At 42.5% G+C, this 17657-nt stretch overlaps 2 protein-coding genes and 1 long non-coding RNA gene across 6 annotated transcripts; 2 read left to right on the top strand and 1 right to left on the bottom strand.

Annotated features, from left to right (window-relative positions):
- Nucleotides 1-1213: 1213 nt before the first annotated feature.
- LOC147796824 (uncharacterized) lies at nucleotides 1214-10403 on the bottom strand. 2 transcript variants are annotated; one of them, XR_015427661.1, is made up of 3 exons: nucleotides 10362-10403; nucleotides 3715-3985; nucleotides 1214-1349 (listed from the first exon to the last, which is right to left on the bottom strand). It is a non-coding gene; the product is annotated as an uncharacterized LOC147796824 (long non-coding RNA). The 2 variants fall into 2 exon arrangements; XR_015427660.1 differs by lacking the exon at nucleotides 10362-10403 and adding an exon at nucleotides 9444-9581.
- On the top strand, nucleotides 3768-10953 carry LOC110980781 (monocarboxylate transporter 12-like). Its single transcript, XM_087145603.1, has 4 exons — nucleotides 3768-3990; nucleotides 5910-6050; nucleotides 7160-8152; nucleotides 8722-10953. The coding sequence occupies exons 1-4, from the start codon at nucleotides 3768-3770 to the stop codon at nucleotides 8865-8867; spliced, it is 1503 nt and encodes a 500-aa protein (XP_087001729.1). The 3' UTR covers nucleotides 8868-10953.
- Nucleotides 9495-17651, top strand: LOC147796823 (monocarboxylate transporter 12-like). 3 transcript variants are annotated; one of them, XM_087145602.1, is made up of 7 exons: nucleotides 9495-9633; nucleotides 12604-12757; nucleotides 13044-13233; nucleotides 13552-13794; nucleotides 14715-14855; nucleotides 15136-15993; nucleotides 16771-17651. In XM_087145602.1, coding segments are annotated over exons 3-7 (1389 nt in total). In that variant the 5' UTR covers nucleotides 9495-9633; nucleotides 12604-12757; nucleotides 13044-13232; the 3' UTR covers nucleotides 16917-17651. The 3 variants fall into 3 exon arrangements, with proteins under 3 accessions (XP_087001728.1, XP_087001726.1, XP_087001727.1); XM_087145600.1 differs by having other exon boundaries at nucleotides 15136-16119; nucleotides 16771-17649; XM_087145601.1 differs by lacking the exon at nucleotides 13044-13233 and having other exon boundaries at nucleotides 15136-16119; nucleotides 16771-17649.
- Nucleotides 17652-17657: the final 6 nt, after the last annotated feature.

Below are 17657 nucleotides of genomic sequence, written 5' to 3'. Positions count from 1 at the left end.
CAATAGTGGAGGGAGGGACGTGGTTTAAGTCGGAGAAACGATGAAAAAGCTGGACATTCTTTGATTCTGATGGGCGAGGACGCGAAGCGAATTAATTGCAGCATATTGTCACACACAAGGAGTTTTACAAACCTGGACATGGACAGTCGAGATACAGTCCAGGTGTTCTGGACGCGTAGTGGTCTTGTCCGAATTTCTTAGCTGCGACTTTCAACAGCACATAAGTCCATTAGGGGGGATTCCGTTGGCATGCGTTCTTTACAGCCGTAGCCAAGTTAGTATAGAGTTTTACGGGGGTCTGACTTAATATCAAGTATACGTAAATTGAATATAAACTATCGAAGCCAATGGCCACAAAAAAGAGGGGAAAAGTGTGCACTTGTTATAAGGATGGCTACCTTTTTTGCCTTTGTATTTTGCTTGTGAAAACAAAAACTTGGAAATATCATGAAATCAGTGGTTCGGTCTATTAGTTTTGCAGCTTTACTCGTTCCGACCATCTCCCTGCAGTAACAGCGACTACACGTGACTTGTATTATTTTTTATCACTTCATTCATTTATTAGTTTTAAGTGAGGAGGCTCCATCTATGTGTTACGGACGTTTGTTGTACAAAATTCCAAACTGCAGTGTGTCATTGACATATGCAATAGCGGTAGGATGCACGCAATTTCTGATTTCAACTTCACTGCTAGACACCACAGCATTGGAAATACCAGTCTGTAAAATCAGTGGAGAACAACTCGGCTAAAAATACCAATACTTGCATACACACTACTTCAATGTCTCATAGTACAACAGCTTCAACAATTTTGAAACTAAAAAAGGGAAAAAATCAGGAAATAGGGCAGAAATTATATATTTTTTAATGATGTTGTTTACCACTGTGTACTCGTTTTTAGCTGATGAGTATTTTGCTACCCTGGGGATGTAGTTTGCCACCGGGCATAAATCCTAGCGACACTTAAGAGTATAAAGTAGCAACGAGGTTTACCGTTACAAGTTAGGCTAGGGTGAAGACTGCATTGTAGCAAAACCTATCCTGTGTTTCATTCCCAAAGCCTCAGATATTATACCTTCGATGGTGAGTTCAAGTAGGACTTCGGTTCGTCCCTGCATGCGCAAGATCCCAGGTGAGTAGATTGGCAATAACCATCGTCACTGCAGCCCGCTTAAACTGAGCCCTTGTAGAGTGCTCCCTGCGGGCTAATGATGTCTTCTACCTGAGCTGGAGGGAGGAGTTTGAGACGAGCGCTAAGCAGACAGCTGCCGTCCAGAGCATCATGTCGTCCCTGAGCCTCTGCAGTGGCAAAGGAGCACTTGACTAATATGGTCCATGCAGTGGGTAGCCTGTATTTTTTTCAAGCCAGAACACCATCCTTTAGAGTCTCACAGTCATAGAAGAATGTCTAGGTATTCCAAAACAGGTGAAGTTAGTGTCTTGAGTGGTGAGGCCACGACACTCCAAGATTTCAGAAAACGGCTGGGATGACAACATTTAAAGACATAAACCTTTTAAATGCCTGTTTTGTTTCATAACAAATCTATGCAGGTCTGATTGGCGGCTTAAATGATCAACGTTTTGGCTGCAGAATGACTGGAATTGTTGGGGGACTGCTAGTAGTCCTTGGTGTGTTCGGGAGCGCCTAGGTACGCAATATCTACCAGTTGTTCATGGCTGTTGCTCTAAATGGTACGTTGCCAAAACGCTAGGTAACCGTTTTGAGCAGAAACACCCCCTCATCTGTCGAAAAAAGCAATGCTTTCCTACAGGAATTGTATCCCAAAAACAAAGGTGTTGAGTGAGATCCCTGATATCAAAAAGTTCAGAGTGGAATACTATTGTGTACATACGATGGATTCTTTCACTTGAAAGAGAGTGGAGCGTATTCTACAAAACGATATTGGATCCACCTGCTCACGTTTTGAGATACTGAGAATAGACACGCACCAAATCCGTACTTAATACGATTTCCAATACTGCCAGGTGTTGTATGATTCTGCATGTAAAAGAACACCGCATTTGGCACCCAGACAGCTTCGGAAAGTTTGTCAAAGGTGGCGTCAAAATGTTACTGAATCGCAGGGTGTACGGGGGGCACTGGCCTATCGCTCAATCCTAGAATGTAAGTGGTAAAACTTTGTATAAACATCTCTGGTGGGATTTCACTGTCGTCTTTTTCATAGCTTTTTATTCATTCTTGGATGTACCTAATGCTTTTACTGATTACCATCTTCATCAATTTCAAAGGTTGGGTGTTTGATATCTCAACGAGCTACAAGACAGTTTTCAGCGTAGATGTTTCTCTTTGTCTGCTCATCTTTACCTCTGTATCGATCGATTCATCCGTCCGTCTGTCTGTGCGTGCTTGCTTGCTTGCTTGCCTGTGTGCTTGCGCGCGTGCTTGCTGGGTTGTATGTTTTTTGGTTTAGCACATGTATGTCTCCACTTGAATGGTATTGAATTTTCTTATACTCACATCTTTCCTCATTGTGTTTTGTACTGATTTGTTTATTTACGAAAAGGTGGCTATGATTTGTCTATTTTTCTGTGTCTTTTGCGTTATTTCATGGAGAATGTAACTACACTAAATGGCTTATTATCCACTACCAAAAGAGTTCAAACCTTCGATTATACAATTTAACCTAATATTTTCCGTGATGGTTTATGACCGCCGGGAAGGTTTGCGCACTTAATGAACAGAACACAGGAGAGTATTGTGTCGTATAATAAATTCATATTCGACTGAAAAAACTTGGAATATTACTCGTACGGCCAAGTGCACACAATAAAATAGCTAGGGATCATGAACAAAATCAAGATGGTAACTTCCTCAGCATCAATGTCCCCTCTATCCATTTCCATATCTTAAGCATTGTTCAGTCTTTGCATTTCAAGCCGTTCCCAGAATGTTCCCTCAGTACCGATGGTTGCAAACCAAAGTTCATATTGATTTGCTGCTTTGGCGAGTCAACTTAATTGCAGCATCGTAACACACTTGAAACCATTTAAACAGTTGCACTCAGACAGGGGTAAAAGGTCAAGGGGCTCTTTGTCAGGGCACATGTTGGCCTTGTACGAATAACCTGGCTGCGGCTAGCAAAGGCACAGAAATCTATGAGAAATGGCTGCGGCCGTGTATTTGGGGCTTCCATTGATGTATGCATCAATCCCAGCCGTAGCCGAGTAACTTGTCAGTGACAACACGGAAACTAAATGTGTGCGTGTAGAAGACCAACGGGGGATTTCATAAAGTGGTCGGTTCGGCATAGCTTTTACCCTCTCCGATCTCTACTGCGACTTTGTACCAACGACAGGCTTACTTTTCAATGAAACAGGTGATTTTCGATTGTTTGACATTTTGCACAGTACATGTACTTTTGGTTTCCATTATTCACGGTTAGTGTTAATGTCACTGAAGGTGCAGCTAACGTGAATTACTTAGGATGTTGGTTGTGCAGACTTTCTTGTGGAATGTTTGTCGCAAAAGCATTTTCTGAGTTTAGGAACCTTATTTCAAGTAATGTAAAGATGCCAGAGCATTGGAAAACCTAGTTTCAGCGTTCATTTGATGCAAAATATTGCTCCCAACATTAACACATGTATACGCAGGACTCGAAAGTTGGTTGTGAAAGAGGTAAATGTCTCCTCTACATTCAGTACACACATAAACATTGAGAGTAATCCCCAGAGTTCCAAGAGTTAAAAACTCACCACGAGATACGTATGCTGTATATTAATCCCAGTGCCTCAGATAAAAACTGGCAATGGAAACAACACGTAGGACTTCGGTGCGTTCCGGCCCTCCTACCCAGGGGAGTATATGGGCGATTTTCATCGTCGTTGCTGCCCACATAAACCTGGCCCTCGTGGGGTGTTCCCTGCGGACTACTGAAGTCTTCTACCTGAGCTGGAGGGAGGAGTTTGAGACGAGCGCTAAGCAGACAGCTGCTGTCCAGAGCATCGCTTGGTCTCTCAGCTGCTCCTGTGGTAACAGAACACTTTCAATATGGGTCTGTATGATATGGGATTCTTTTTCCTTCCGTTGTGGGGGGGGGTTAAATAGAAGAAAAAGAACACCTAACCAAAATGCAAAAATATTTCACAAAGCCACTCATATACCACTTAAGCAACATCCTTGCCTCAATTTGAAAAAAAAAATTGCTATCAGATTCACCCTTATGCTTTTTTAACAGCTTCCATTGAAATAAATTTTTACAGCTTGCAAAATTGACATTTTTACCCTTTTGTTGCCCCTCAAAACTTCAACTTAGCAGAGGACTCCTTTGTCAAGTGGTTTTTTTTTCTTTTGGTTGTGATTAGGGTCAACATTGGTCTTTCCATATGTGGTGAGAAAATCTTGGGCAATTGTATCGTGCTGTGACAGTATTGCCTAAAATACAAGAAGGAAAATGCATTTTCGGGTTTCCCTTGGTTTGAATAAAAACTACAGAATGAAAGATACACTTCTTTCTAGAATCCCAGAATTCGCAAATCTAGAATCCCAGCGAGCCCTTTCCCATGATTTGCCCTATTGAGTTCTTGGGTTATTGTTACCACTGGACGTTTTTAATGGTACAAGCAGGATTCCTTTTGAAAGTGGACATCTAGTGCACACGTTACAGCTTCCCCCGCGTATTGTACCGGTTGCTCTCCCAAAGTCTCCTGGTTACCAGCCTGCCACCCATTGTCAAAATTGTTATCCTCTAGCAAAGAAGAAAGCCAACAGTTTGCACATTCTGGAAAAAGCTGTATATAGGTCAAAACATCTTGGCCTTCATAGTGAGCGAAATCCCTCAGATATCTTACTGGCCAAAATACCATTATTGCTCTTCTGTCAGCAAATTCCACATTCAAGGTAAAACTTCCAAAATCGATGTTGCCAAGTTTCTGCTTTGAACAGTAAAATTACCAAAGTTACAGCCTTATCAGGTGTCAAAATATGAACATGCTACTCCTTTCATTTCAAAAGTTATAGATATGAATATTTTTGTTGAATCTGGTATGTCTAACTTGATGATAATATACTGTAGTATAACAGAATGACAGAATCGCATTGAAATAACATGTAGAACATAAAGATATGGGCCCATGCGAGTAAATGCTGCACCTTTGAATTAAAAGTAAATTTTGTAGTTGTGCGTTTGACGTTTAGCGCAAAAATAGCAGAGTGCGTTGAGTTAGAAGCGCGCATTATGTGAGATTTGATATGAACCATGCAATACAGTTACATATCAAACTGTTTGTTGTCATGGATCGATCAATCAGAATTAAGAATTCATGTTTGCCTGGAGATAATGTCATGTATCATTCTTGCTGAGTTACGGCAGCATTGAAATAAATGGATCATTATATATAGTCAATGTAAATAAACTAAAAAACCGACAATTTCGAAAAACTGTAGCAAAATGTAACTGATGTATAGAGGAACAAAGTGTGACGTCATTTGGAACAAGGAATTACCGTAAAAATGAATAAAAATAACTAATAATATATGAGGCTCCAATTTCTTCATTTTCGAGACTGAAATCACTTGTAATATGCCAAATGACATCGACGTAATGTCACACGCTTTTAACGGTCAGAGTGCATGCCTGTGCCAAGTCTCAGGTTTATACAGTAAACCGCCTCTTAGAAATGAGTCCTTTATTAAAGTGGAACCCGATCACGTAACTAGCTCCTTTTTTTCTTCCCGTTTTTCTTCTTTTTTTTTCATTAAGTCTAGAAGCGCAGTTATCACGCCGAATACGCTCTAGCTATTTCATCTGTGAACCCTTCCCTTTCCTCTGTCGATTTCTGCTGAGGTTTTCTGGCCTTCAGTCTGACGTGAATCGGCGCCCCAATATCAATACGTTCTGGTTCCGAGTGATGTTTTGTTTCCACACAAATATGTATATACATATATACAGGTCTGATCGGTGGCTTAATGATCAAACGCTTCAGCTGCAGAGTGACTGGAATTGTTGGGGGACTGCTTGCAGTCACTGGGGTGTTCGGGAGCGCCTGGGTACGCAGCATTTCCCAGCTGTACATCACAACCATAATTCATGGTGAGTTGCTGCAATTCTACGTGTAGAATTGAGGCGGTTTGATAGAGCTCAGTTGTCATTTTTCAGTCGATCGGGGTCTGAAGGTGATTCGGAGTGACAAAGAAATAACCAGTTTCAAAAATGTTGACTGTAAAGGTGTATTTAACACTAAACGCACATTCCATCATTTCTTTTAAATGTTCCGTTTTCCTTCTTTCTCGCCCTCGCTGTCTGCCTTGAGCAGCATCACCCTCTCGTCAGTTGAAAAAAGCCATGTTGGTGGCAAGTATTGATTTTGCTGGTAGCGACGCACAGGAACGCGTGCATCCCATAGTCATTCGCGAACCGGCGTAGTACAATTCAGCTGATTCGCTGGTAGCCCAGGGCCCGAACAGGCCGCTGGAAAGGCCTGATGACTTTGCTCTGTGATTGGCTACATTTTTCATGACCTGTGACCGCGAGGTCAGCCCTTCCTGCTAGTGAAGCGGTATTCGATTTTTTGGGTTCGTCAATGGCAACGCTTTGGCACGGGCAAAGTGTCGGCTATATCATGAAAAAAACATGGCCTTGGTACAATCACAGTGTGGTAATTTATCTTCGCAGTAAGTACACTGATCACGTGTCTTTTAGCCATGTATTTCAAATCACTGGTTACCTAGATCAATTTTGGATGATCGAATAAAGTGTAGTGTGAATATTTTGAGCAATGAGGAAGAATTTCGAATTGATAACTGCCGCTTATGTCACGCACTGAGCGAGCTCGTGCGCCCTTCAGAAATTTACCCACAGTGCCCTGCGCGCCATTAACTGTGACCCTGTTTTCTTCACTAAAATCTGTGCAAGGCCATCAGCCCTTCCCAGGACCCTGCTCGGGGCACTGGGTGACGCGTGAGTTGTGCTGAAGGTACTTGCACTGCTGGGAAAAGTGCGCCCTGCCTTGGTCGTTTACGGCGCTTTTTCATAATAGGTCGACTTGGGGCCGATATATCTAAGTAAAAAAAAAATTCACTAAATAACAAATTCAAAGAAGAAATCAATATTTGCGGATGTCACTAAGATTGTTCATGAAACGCACTACCTGCTACTTACACTTTCATCAAATATTTTGTTTTATTTTCCCGGCGTTTCAGGCGTTGGGTCGGGAATTATTGTCAATGCTTCAGTGGTTGCAGTCGCCCAGAATTTCAAGCGGCGCTTCAGGACAGCCCACGCCCTCGCTCACTCTGGCTGCGGGATGGGGTATATGGTAGGGCCACCTCTTGTTCAGTCTCTCCTAGCCGACTACGGATGGCGAGGGGGGTTGCTGATCATCTCTGCAATCATGGCGAACACCGTTGCATTCGCCTTGCTCTTTCGGCCACCTCGCATGCTTGAGAAGGCAGAACAGGACGCCAATTCACATGAAAAGCTTTCCTGGGAAAAGGAAGAGCATTTCTCGAAGGAACAGACTCATCCCGCACAAGAGAATGGAGCTGAAGCTGAGAGAGGAATCAACACCGAAACTCCTTATGGTACAAGAGACGTAAGGGATGCTGAGATGAACTATTCAGAGATGCGTAGAAGTGCTGAAAATGGAAACTTACGTACACATGCTCTTCTAGAATCCAACCATACTGAACCAAGACCTGAAGTCAATCTTTTGAAAAGGATAGCATCTGCACTGGAACTTGATGTTTTCCGGAAAAGCTACCGCTTTAGCCTGCTTTGTCTTCTTGCAATCGCAACCGCCATTCCTTTCTTGGGACACGGGCCTTTCATCATTCCCCGAGCGCAGAATATTGGCGTCGCGCCCTCTGAGGCCGCGCTGCAGCTCACGTTGAACGGCATTGGTAGCCTGCTGGGTCGCCTTGGTAACGGGCTGGTCATCAGCTGGAAGCTCTCGTCTGAGATCGTCTGCTTCATCTGTGCAGCCGTGGCTGGTACTTCGCTGTTCCTTATGAACGTTGACAGCCACGCGTGTTTGTCTGTCGCTTCCTTCCTCCTCGGCTTATCGAGCGGTATGTCGTACTCTGTCTTCATTGTCATAACTCGGCAGTACGTTGGAAGTGGAAAGTTCTCCGTTTGCTTAGGAATTTACTACATCTGCGTTGGTACCGGTGGATTGCTTGGAGCGGTAACAGCAGGTATAAATTCAAAGGGTAGTTGCTATCAACTGGTTTTGATACAAACCTTCAAAATACACCTTTGTTTCTCAGCAGGATTAACCTTATTTTCAACTTTAGTTTAACCGTTTCAAGGGCCGTTTTACTGCTTTCTTTGTTTTTATGCCAATGAGTTAATCCATATTCATGAGCAAGGCTGTGATGTCATCACAGAAAAAATAAAATGTAATATTAGTTTATGCACACAAGCCCTGCATTATTTGTAGATTTTTGCTGATTCATTGTAGATTTTCTGAAGAGCAATAAGCAAGCACAAATTCATTTCTCTGACTTGTTTTCAGTAGGTACATTCTGGAATTATAATTTGAACAGACGAGCCCATGCACTGAACTTGTCATCCCTGGAAGGCACCACAGCAAAAGCGCCCTTAAGAGTCCCGGAAAGCATAGATAAATTTTAAAATGTTTCTAAAAGTGAATTTTTCAGTGCATTTAAACCGAAAGGTACGGAACTTTAAAAAATGAAAGGAGAGTGTCAAAGTTCAGTTAAATTAGTTTCTCTCCATCCTGTCCTTCCCTTTCTTTTCACAGGTTGGGTGTTTGATGTTACAGCGAGCTACAAGGCAGTTTTCTACGTGTTGGGAGGCATCACATTTGCCTGTGCCGTTGTAATGTTTCTCTTCCCGGTACTCAAGCGAGTCGAACCAGGCATAGATTTGAAGTCAACTGAGACATGAAAAATTCAGATTCACCACTGACAACGTTTCCCTTTGTGTTTTGTTTTGAGGAATGTTTGAGCCATTTTGCATGTTCATCTTTACCTCTGTACTGTATCCATGAGTAGTGGGGGGGGGAACTGTCCAGCACAGTTTGACCTTTGACCTAGAAAAGGGAAAAGGTCAGTAATATGCACCAGTATAATAATATGATATTGATATAAATAGGACTGAAAATGCGTTAAAATTTATGGCACATACATGCATTTTTCATCCCTTACTAAAGGTCATACTAGACTTTCTGACCCTATGCTATATTCCTATCCCGTACAAAAGGTCATCCCTTACTAAAGGTCATACTAGACTTTCTGACCCTATGCTATTTTCCTATCCCGTACAAAAGGTCATCTTGTGCCATAAATTTTCACGCATTTTCATTCCTATTCATATCAATATCATATTATTATAATGTGCATTATTCGTGACCTTTTCCCTTTTCTAGGTTAAAGGTCAAACTGTGCTGGATTGTCCCCCCCCCCCACTACTCCCATGTTTGACATTTGGTTTTTATATTTACTCATGGTTTGTTATTGTTACCAGACGTGGATTGCTAGGCCGCCCCTGGTGATGGGGTGGTAGGTCCATCCTCCAGTATTGGATGATGAGGCACCAAGAACACTCCCCCTAGGATGAGTCAGACACGGGATATGCGATCAAGAATTTGTTCCAAATGGCTCATCAGTCTCATTTCAGCATTGGAGTTTGCACGCCACAACAAACCTTGCATGTAAAATAATTATATAGCTGTTAAAACTAAAGAAACAATACAATAAGTACAAACAAGTACAATATAGTCACACAATAGTTATTATTCTCGGAGTTACAAAAGTGGTCTTGCAAAACATGTAATTGAAATATAACATATGCACTTTGATAAATTACCCCGGTGTGGTAGCTCATCAGACAGTGATGAGTTCTAGAGCTAGGTTTACTGGCGACAGTCTGAGCATGCAGGCAATTAAGCCCCAAAAGTCACGAGCTGCTGTCAAAAACACAATACAGTACATTCAAGTACAGGTATATAAACGATATCAATAACAATATCCATAAGCATATATATTTGCATTGGGAATGTACGTTGTATAATTCTAGAAAGCCCAGGAAAGTTTAACCACGGATAAAGTTGTCATGCCCCACCGATGCAAAGCGCAGTTCCACGTATGCGCTGTTCTATAATAAACAGCGCGTACGTCACACGCGAGGTCTACCATGCACAGTATATACAACAGTAATGCAACGTGGCATGTATTGTCAATGCGTAACGTGTGAGGCATAGAAATCTATTGTGAAGGAATCCCACAAATACGATTAAGAAAACACTCCCAAAATGACTTAAAATGTCATTAGCCTCAAGTATAATACTAACTAATATGCTCTATGGCGATCAGTGGTCACGATGATACAAGTGAAGTGACATAACCTAGAAAAGGTACCGAAAGCAAGGAATTTTCTTACCTGGTCGTTGCTCAGTTCGAAGTGGCGATAAAAGACCGCACTCTGGAAAGTTTGAGAACACCCAACGCCCACAGCCACAGCCACAAAGCCGTGACTAAATACATGTATATTGCTCCGCCATTCATAAAAAACCGCTCAGTGTAATTACCCTCAACCGTTGCATACACTGGAATCAGCACTGATTATCAACGAAACAGTGCTTATAAATTAGTTCTTCACAATCGAGGATAAATAAAGAGTATCACCAAAATAAAGTAATGGAATGTGGACTCCGAGAGACTATTTGCTACTGTGGATGTTGAGGCTCTGTCCGCACAAGGCACAAAGTGGCCAGCACGCTGCATAATTAATTAGCTCTCACCCCATCAGGGCGCTGACGTAACCACAGGCCACAACATTATGAATTTTGCATTCTTGGCGTCTTTTCTGATTATGTCTTTCACCGATGTATTTTGTAGACTTGATGATTCTATCGTTTATTTCTGTGTTTTCTAAGCCTTATGTAACCTATTGTAAGCTTTATCTCCCTGTCGGCTTGACTGCTATTAAAAATGCATTTCGTAAAACGCTTAGCCTAGGTGTCAATCCAGGAGACGAGGATAACCAGTTGTATTTGTTAAGTGTACACAAGTGGTATAATTTAAATTAAGAAACAGCACCTATGCCTATAGTATTCAACAGTATGGTCTAAAATGTTCCAAAAGTAATTGGATGAATTTTGCTATACCTATGTGCACGGCATAAAGGGGTTTCCTTTGCTTTCATTCGACCTCCTTGGCTCCATAGATGTAATCATGAATAGAGCTAGACACATTATTCTGAAGATTCCATCCAGAGCATCGGCATCAGTTTTACGAAGCGAATTGGAATGGGATACTCTTCATGCAGAGTCGTGCGAACCGAGGTCCCTTTCAGGCCATCGTACTTGCGTAATGATTCCTCATGAAGAAAACGGATGGGTCTCTGTGTTCTATTTGCGAAAATATTTCCCACGTTTTTGCCTCCAATCACTCATTCGCAGGGGTGGTTTGTTTGTTTCAAGGAAGACCCAAAGATAGTAAAGTGTTTGGGAAAAAAAGTTGCAAGGCCTACCAGTCATTTCTATTGGCCTGCCGTTTGACGTGACATCGCATGCAAGATTAAAACATTGTGTATTCAGAAAGTAAGGAACCCAAACATCTTTTAATTAACAACTAAATGGCCTATATTTTCACGAGCGGGCTGATTATAAAACAAAACTGCAAACATTCCAATGTTAAATTAGATAGAAATTAAACTAAATTATTGGGGGATAGCTTAGAGCTTATGGTTAAGGTGGCGAATCAAAACACTGATACCATTTAACTTCAAAAGAGCCGGAATCCGAATCCGCCCCCTCAACATTTCGCGTTGGTGCATTATTTTAGGAAGTTAATCCTTTGGGAGTATTGGGGTATATCGTTTCAGTCATTTGGACACCTTTTTTGTAAAAAACGGATTACCACTATTGCGCAGCGCGCGTTTTTCCCAAGACAATAGAGCCTAAAATGTATACTTTTTCCACTGCCGTGCTCAATGCACGCGGGCTGCACGCTGGAGCATGGCAAGCGTGTAGCACGCTGGAGCGTGGCAAGTGTGTAGCACGCTGGAGCGTGGCAAGCGTGTAGCACGCTGGAGCGTGGTGAGCGTGTAGCCTAGAATTCCAAATGAACCTATCAACAAAATTATACGTCTGAGTTCAAAATTCACATTTGTATTGATAATAAGGGAACATGCTTGCCGAGATTCCACAAATGTAACAAGACAAAGCCAAGTTGTTGCCCCCCAGCTGTGAGATGAGCAAAAATAACCCGGCTCTTTTAGGGTTCACGATTACCTTATCGTAAGAGTAAACGCATCTTTGACTTCGAATACTCCAAGTATTACCCCTTTGGCGCTGGAGTGCACACCATAAAGATAGTCAAGATGCTAATAATATACCTTATCAATGCTTAGGTGTTCATTCTGTTGACCAGTTTCCATGTGCATTTTAGGTCGTCTGCATAAGGGAACAAAGGTCCTAAGGGTACGGTTGTATCGGCATATTGTTTTGACAAGTCAAGTTAGTGGCAGCATTGTCACACACGCAAACTTTAGCAACAGGACTCAGATAGGAAATACAAAGTCCAAGGGCTCTATGGACACGTCAATCTTTGTGCAAATTACCTAAGTCTAAGGAAAATGGCTAGGGGCTTCTGTTGACGTGTATGCGTTCTTGTTTTAGCCGTAGCCGAAATCATGCGGACAACGACACCACGTTTGTGAATACAGGACAGGGGGAACCAGGATCTCATGACGACGACGGTTCGGTGTAGCTCTGCATGCATACTGATTTTACTGTGATAGCGATTCAGCGATCCTACTATTCGATGAAACAGGTTGTTTCCCGTTTTTCATATTTTCATTTACCCCTTTTTTTGAGTGACTGCAGGCGCATCTAGGTTTATGTACGACAGATATTGGTTGTGCAAAGTTCCAACGGTAACGTTCATCCCTCTATATGCATCCGTTGGCCCTATTGTCTGAGTTCAAGTTCAAATAATAGTGCAAAGTTTGAATTAGGCCTGGCAGAAAGTCGAGGTTCGAAGCATTTACCAACCTTGTGTGAGAGATGAACATTGCCGAGGCTGCCTTTTGAATCATTTTCTCTGAATTCGTATTTAGCATCATAGTCAGCCGATCCGACCATATCAGTGGAGGTTGTGACATTTTCTCTTGGAAGGAGGAGCTGCAGACGTATTGAACAGATCATCAAAAATTTCCTTTAAAAATCACCTGCAACAAATTTGATCAGAGATGGTGTGTCATGTCGAAAGACTGCATTACGTTCAACAGAAAATCGACGTTTGAAGCAGTTAAGTCGATTGTAATTCGTTGAATTAGATACAGCAAAAGTTATTCGTTTGAAACGGAACTTTGTGCTAGTGATCCTAATCAACGCCAGAACCCTTCCTCTATCTGAACAATCGCCTACCTTCTTCTTAAGCAGTATCATTTTCATAACGTCAACTCTTGTATTAACAGGACTTCAAAGTTCTATTTGGCAAGAGCTCACTTCCTCTCAACATTCCATACGCCAATGACTATTAAGACTGTCTCTGAAGTTTATAATTCAAACGTAGTCTAGTGTGTGTAGATTATTAACTAATATATGGGCTGTATTCATTGCCAGTGCCTAAGATAAAACTTGCAATGGCGACTTCACGCATGACTTCGGTTCGTTCCTGCCCTCCGACCCGGGACAGCATATGGGCGATAGCCATCGTCATTGCAGCCCACTTAAACTTTGCCCTCGTGGAGTGCTGTCTGCGGGCTAATGACGTCCTCTACCTGAGCTGGAGGAACGAGTTTGAGACGAGCGCTAAGCAGACAGCTGCCGTCCAGAGCATCATGTCGTCCCTGACCTTTTGCAGTGGTAAAGGAATTTTCTTCAGGCCTATTGTCCAGTAGATTCATTCATTTGCATCCTTGGGCCCACCAGCCCCCTGCTGCCGTGTTGGTATCACAGTTTCAATCTTCACAATACTCATTCAAACACTGTGGTGATATCCGGGGAAGTTCACCAAAATGGGTCGGGGGAAAAAAGACTGTTTACAGCTGCAAACACCAATTTTTTATGGCATTCGTATAACGTCCACCTGTTCCGCAATACTGTATTATTCACCAGCTGCAACGCTACAGTCTAGCAGGTAACATATTATAATATGCACTACAATAAGGCAACAGCGAGATCAGCATTATTAAATTTTGTGAGGACACAAGATAAGAAGTACTGAGGGGAGGGCGATTTCGTGGAATAGCGCTTTGGGGTTTACAGCAGGTCTAGTAGTTCCAATCCCGGAAAAGAACCGTTGTTAATCTGTTTTCTCTTAGTTTGATGGGAACACGCCCAGCGAGCCCACTTAAAACGTCCGAAACAGGCAATAAGGTTTTACAATAAAAGTCATGCTGAAGCACTTTTGCAGCAGAAGCCTCAATTAATAGAACCTGTGGAGAGGTGTCATGCTCTCCTTATTTGATCTTTCCTGTCAAGGAAGAAATTCCAGGCATTTGTTGGACAGGTGAAGTGAGTGTCTTGTTGACACAACCCCACTCTGTGGCTGCAGAAAACGGCTAAGACAGAAAAATACACTTTTGAAGTAAATTCACTTCAAAAGTGACAACAGAAAGCAGAAAACGCTAGAGCGATTTCTGCGAACCATCCCTTTGATTCCCTCCGTCGATTTCTGCTGAGTTGTTCTGGCCTTTGGTCTTACATGAATCCGCCCGAATTGATATCATAAATTTGATGTATTGTTCTTTCAAATGATGCTTTGTTTCATCAAAAACGTGCAGGACTGATTGGAGGCTTGATGGTCAAACGCTTCGGCTGCAGAATGACTGGAATTGTTGGGGAACTGCTGGCAGTCCTGGGTGTGTTCGGGAGCGTCTGGGTACGCAGTATCTACCAGTTGTACATCACAGCTGCTCTAAATGGTACGCAAGGGGCATAACAGTACGCTTCAGCTTTCTCCGTCAATCATTTTTGTTTATCACTTTGGGCATAATATACATTGCACAGGTGTGTTCCAATCAAGGAGGATGTTCAATCATTTCTTTAAAATGCTTCAATTGTGTTCCACATTTTTGTCGGATGTATAGGAGATCAACAGGAACTTCCTTTTAAAAGATTTTTGCAAAGTTAACACAGTCCAAGAAACCCACCCCTGGTGCCCCTTACTTTCATTGGCCGTCGTTATTTTTGCCGGCGTTACAGGTGTTGGTTTGGGAATCGTTCTGAACGCTTCACTAGTTGCGGTCGCCCAGAAATTCAATCAGCGCTATAGAATGGCCAACGCACTGACGTATTCTGGATGTGGGATGGGGAAAATGGCAGCGCCACCTCTCGTCCAGTTTCTTCTAGACAGCTACGGATGGCGAGGAGCGTTGCTGATCATCTCCGCAATGATGGCAAACACCATTGCATTGACCTTGCTCTTTCGGCCAACTCCACTTGAGAAGACAGAACTGAACGCAAACTCAAATAAAGACTTTCTTTCTTTGGAAAAGGAAGAGAATTCTTTGGAGGGACAGACTCAAGCAGAACAAGAAAATGGAGGTGAGGTTGCCACGGCAACGGAAGCTGCTACTTCTCCTGCTACATTGGATGCTGACATGAACGATTATGAGCTTTACACAAGTTCTCAACAGAGAAATGTACGCACGTATACTCCACCCCAAACCGTAAAAAGCGATAAAAGACTCAAAGTCCCTCTCCTGAGCAGGGTAACATCTGCGTTGGGACTTGACGTTTTCCGGAAGAGCTATCGCTTCGGCCTGCTATGTCTTGTTTCAATAGTGTCAGCTATTCCGTACTGCGGATCTACACCCTTCATTATTCCCCGGGCACTGAGCTTCGGCGTGACACCTCCCAGTGCCGCGTCAATGCTCACAGTGAACGGCATCGGTGTACTGGTGGGTCACCTCAGCAACGGTCTGCTCATCGGCGGGAAACTGTCGGCCGAGATCGTCTGCTCCGGCTGCGCTGCTGTGGCTGGTGCCTCGCTGCTCCTTATGAACGCCGATAGCTATGCGTGTTTTTCAGTCGGTTCGTTTCTCCTCGGCTTATCGACAGGTGTGATGTACGCCGTCTTTATTGTCTTGACCCGGAAATACGTCGAAAGTCGACAGTTCTCCGTTTGCTTAGGCATTTACTACATTTGTAGTGGTATCGGGGGATTGTTGGGACCAGTAACAGCAGGTATTAAGTAAACATTTTTATCAAAGCATTATCATTAATTAGTTGAATGGGATCAAAAATCTAACGGGGGTGATTCGAAACTTTATTTCACAATATTTACAATGGAATACATGCGTTAAAATCTCCCATTTGACTGAGAGTTGAACGTATTCTATAAAACGAGATAGAATCCACCTGTAACCTTTTGGAGATATTGAGAATTGGTCAGGTTATGGGTCTTGAAACCTGTCAAACACGAAGATAAATCCGTGCTTGATACCGCTGCATATTATGCCAAGTTTTGTAAGATTATAATGACATTTATTATAATAAGAAATAACATTTTGCACCCGGCAAGCGTCGGAGAATTTGCCAAAGTGAGAGCCAAAATGTTGTTTAGGCTGTGTCCGAAACGGGCTTCCAGAACTACGGCTAGGTCTATTGTCTGTGCGTATTTCCAATGGAGTGAAGACCTAGCCCAAGCTCTAGACAACAGATTCAGATACGGCCTTTGTGTAAAGAGACAATTTGAAGCCTATCGCTCCATCCAAGAACGAAAAGTTCACTGCGGCAGAATTTGTATAAACGTCTCTAGTGAAACTTCAAGGTCACAGGATTCATACTTTGATGTACCCAGCGTTTAACTGATTACCATTTCTATCAATTTCACAGGTTGGGTGTTTGATATCTCAACGAGCTACAAGACAGTTTTCTACGTGCTGGGGGGCATCGAGTTCGGCTGCGCTATACTCATGTTTCTCTTCCCGGTACTCAAGCGAGTCGAACCTGGCAAAGATTTCGAGTCAACTGAGGCATGAAAAAAATGAACTGTTCATTCACAGTCAAGAACATTTTGCTTTGGTTTTCTTTGGATGGAGGTTTATTTTCATTTTGTGCGCTCATCTTTGATTCTGTTTCCATGTTTATCATTTGAATTTATATCTCCTCTTCGTTTGTATGGAATTTCATATACATGTACTCACACCTTTCCTAATTGATTCTGTTGCTAATTTATTTTACTCACGACAAAGTTTATACGATTGTCTATTTTTCTGCATATAGTAACTTCTTTGACGGAGAACGGGACTACACTTAATGGCTTATTATCCATTAAGAAAAGCACAAACCTTCGATTACAAAAAAATTAACAAGTATTTTCCACGATGGTTTATGGCCTGGTAGATTTGGGCTTTTAGTGTAAAGAACAAGTGGACAATAGCGTCGCATTGTAATAAATGCATATTCGACTAAAAATATGTTGAGTATCGCTCGTTCAGAAGAGTACGTTATAGCCAGGGATCATGAACAAAATGAACATGCTAACTACCTCAGCGATCATATCTTCGTTACCGTTTCCATATGTTCAGCACTGTTCAGGTTCGGCATTTTTAAGCCGTTCCCAGAATGTACCGATGGTCACAAAGCAAAGTTCACACTGATAGGTTGTTTGGGCGAGTCAACTTATTTGCAGCGTCGTCACGTACACGAAACCTAAACCATTGGACCCAGACAAGGGTAAAAGGTCAACGGCACTTTTCATGGGCACGTATAATGAGCCT

This window comes from Acanthaster planci, linkage group LG14 (assembly GCF_054643075.1).
Source record: "Acanthaster planci isolate LZ-2023a linkage group LG14, COTS_SCS, whole genome shotgun sequence".
Lineage (NCBI taxonomy): Eukaryota > Metazoa > Echinodermata > Asteroidea > Valvatida > Acanthasteridae > Acanthaster > Acanthaster planci.
This window is presented reverse-complemented; position numbering and strand designations above follow the sequence as displayed.

What these genes read in the sequence shown, in the direction of transcription:
- LOC110980781 (XM_087145603.1), top strand. Translation starts at nt 3,768, where the DNA reads ATGGAAACAACACGTAGGACTTCGGTGCGTTCCGGCCCTCCTACCCAG. An exon ending in GTCTCTCAGCTGCTCCTGTG is followed by an intron (nt 3,991 to 5,909) that starts GTAACAGAACAC and finishes ACATATATACAG; the next exon opens with GTCTGATCGGTGGCTTAATG. An exon ending in GCTTGGAGCGGTAACAGCAG is followed by an intron (nt 8,153 to 8,721) that starts GTATAAATTCAA and finishes TTCTTTTCACAG; the next exon opens with GTTGGGTGTTTGATGTTACA.
- LOC147796823 (XM_087145600.1), top strand. An exon ending in GTCCCTGACCTTTTGCAGTG is followed by an intron (nt 13,795 to 14,714) that starts GTAAAGGAATTT and finishes AAAAACGTGCAG; the next exon opens with GACTGATTGGAGGCTTGATG. An exon ending in CATCACAGCTGCTCTAAATG is followed by an intron (nt 14,856 to 15,135) that starts GTACGCAAGGGG and finishes CCGGCGTTACAG; the next exon opens with GTGTTGGTTTGGGAATCGTT.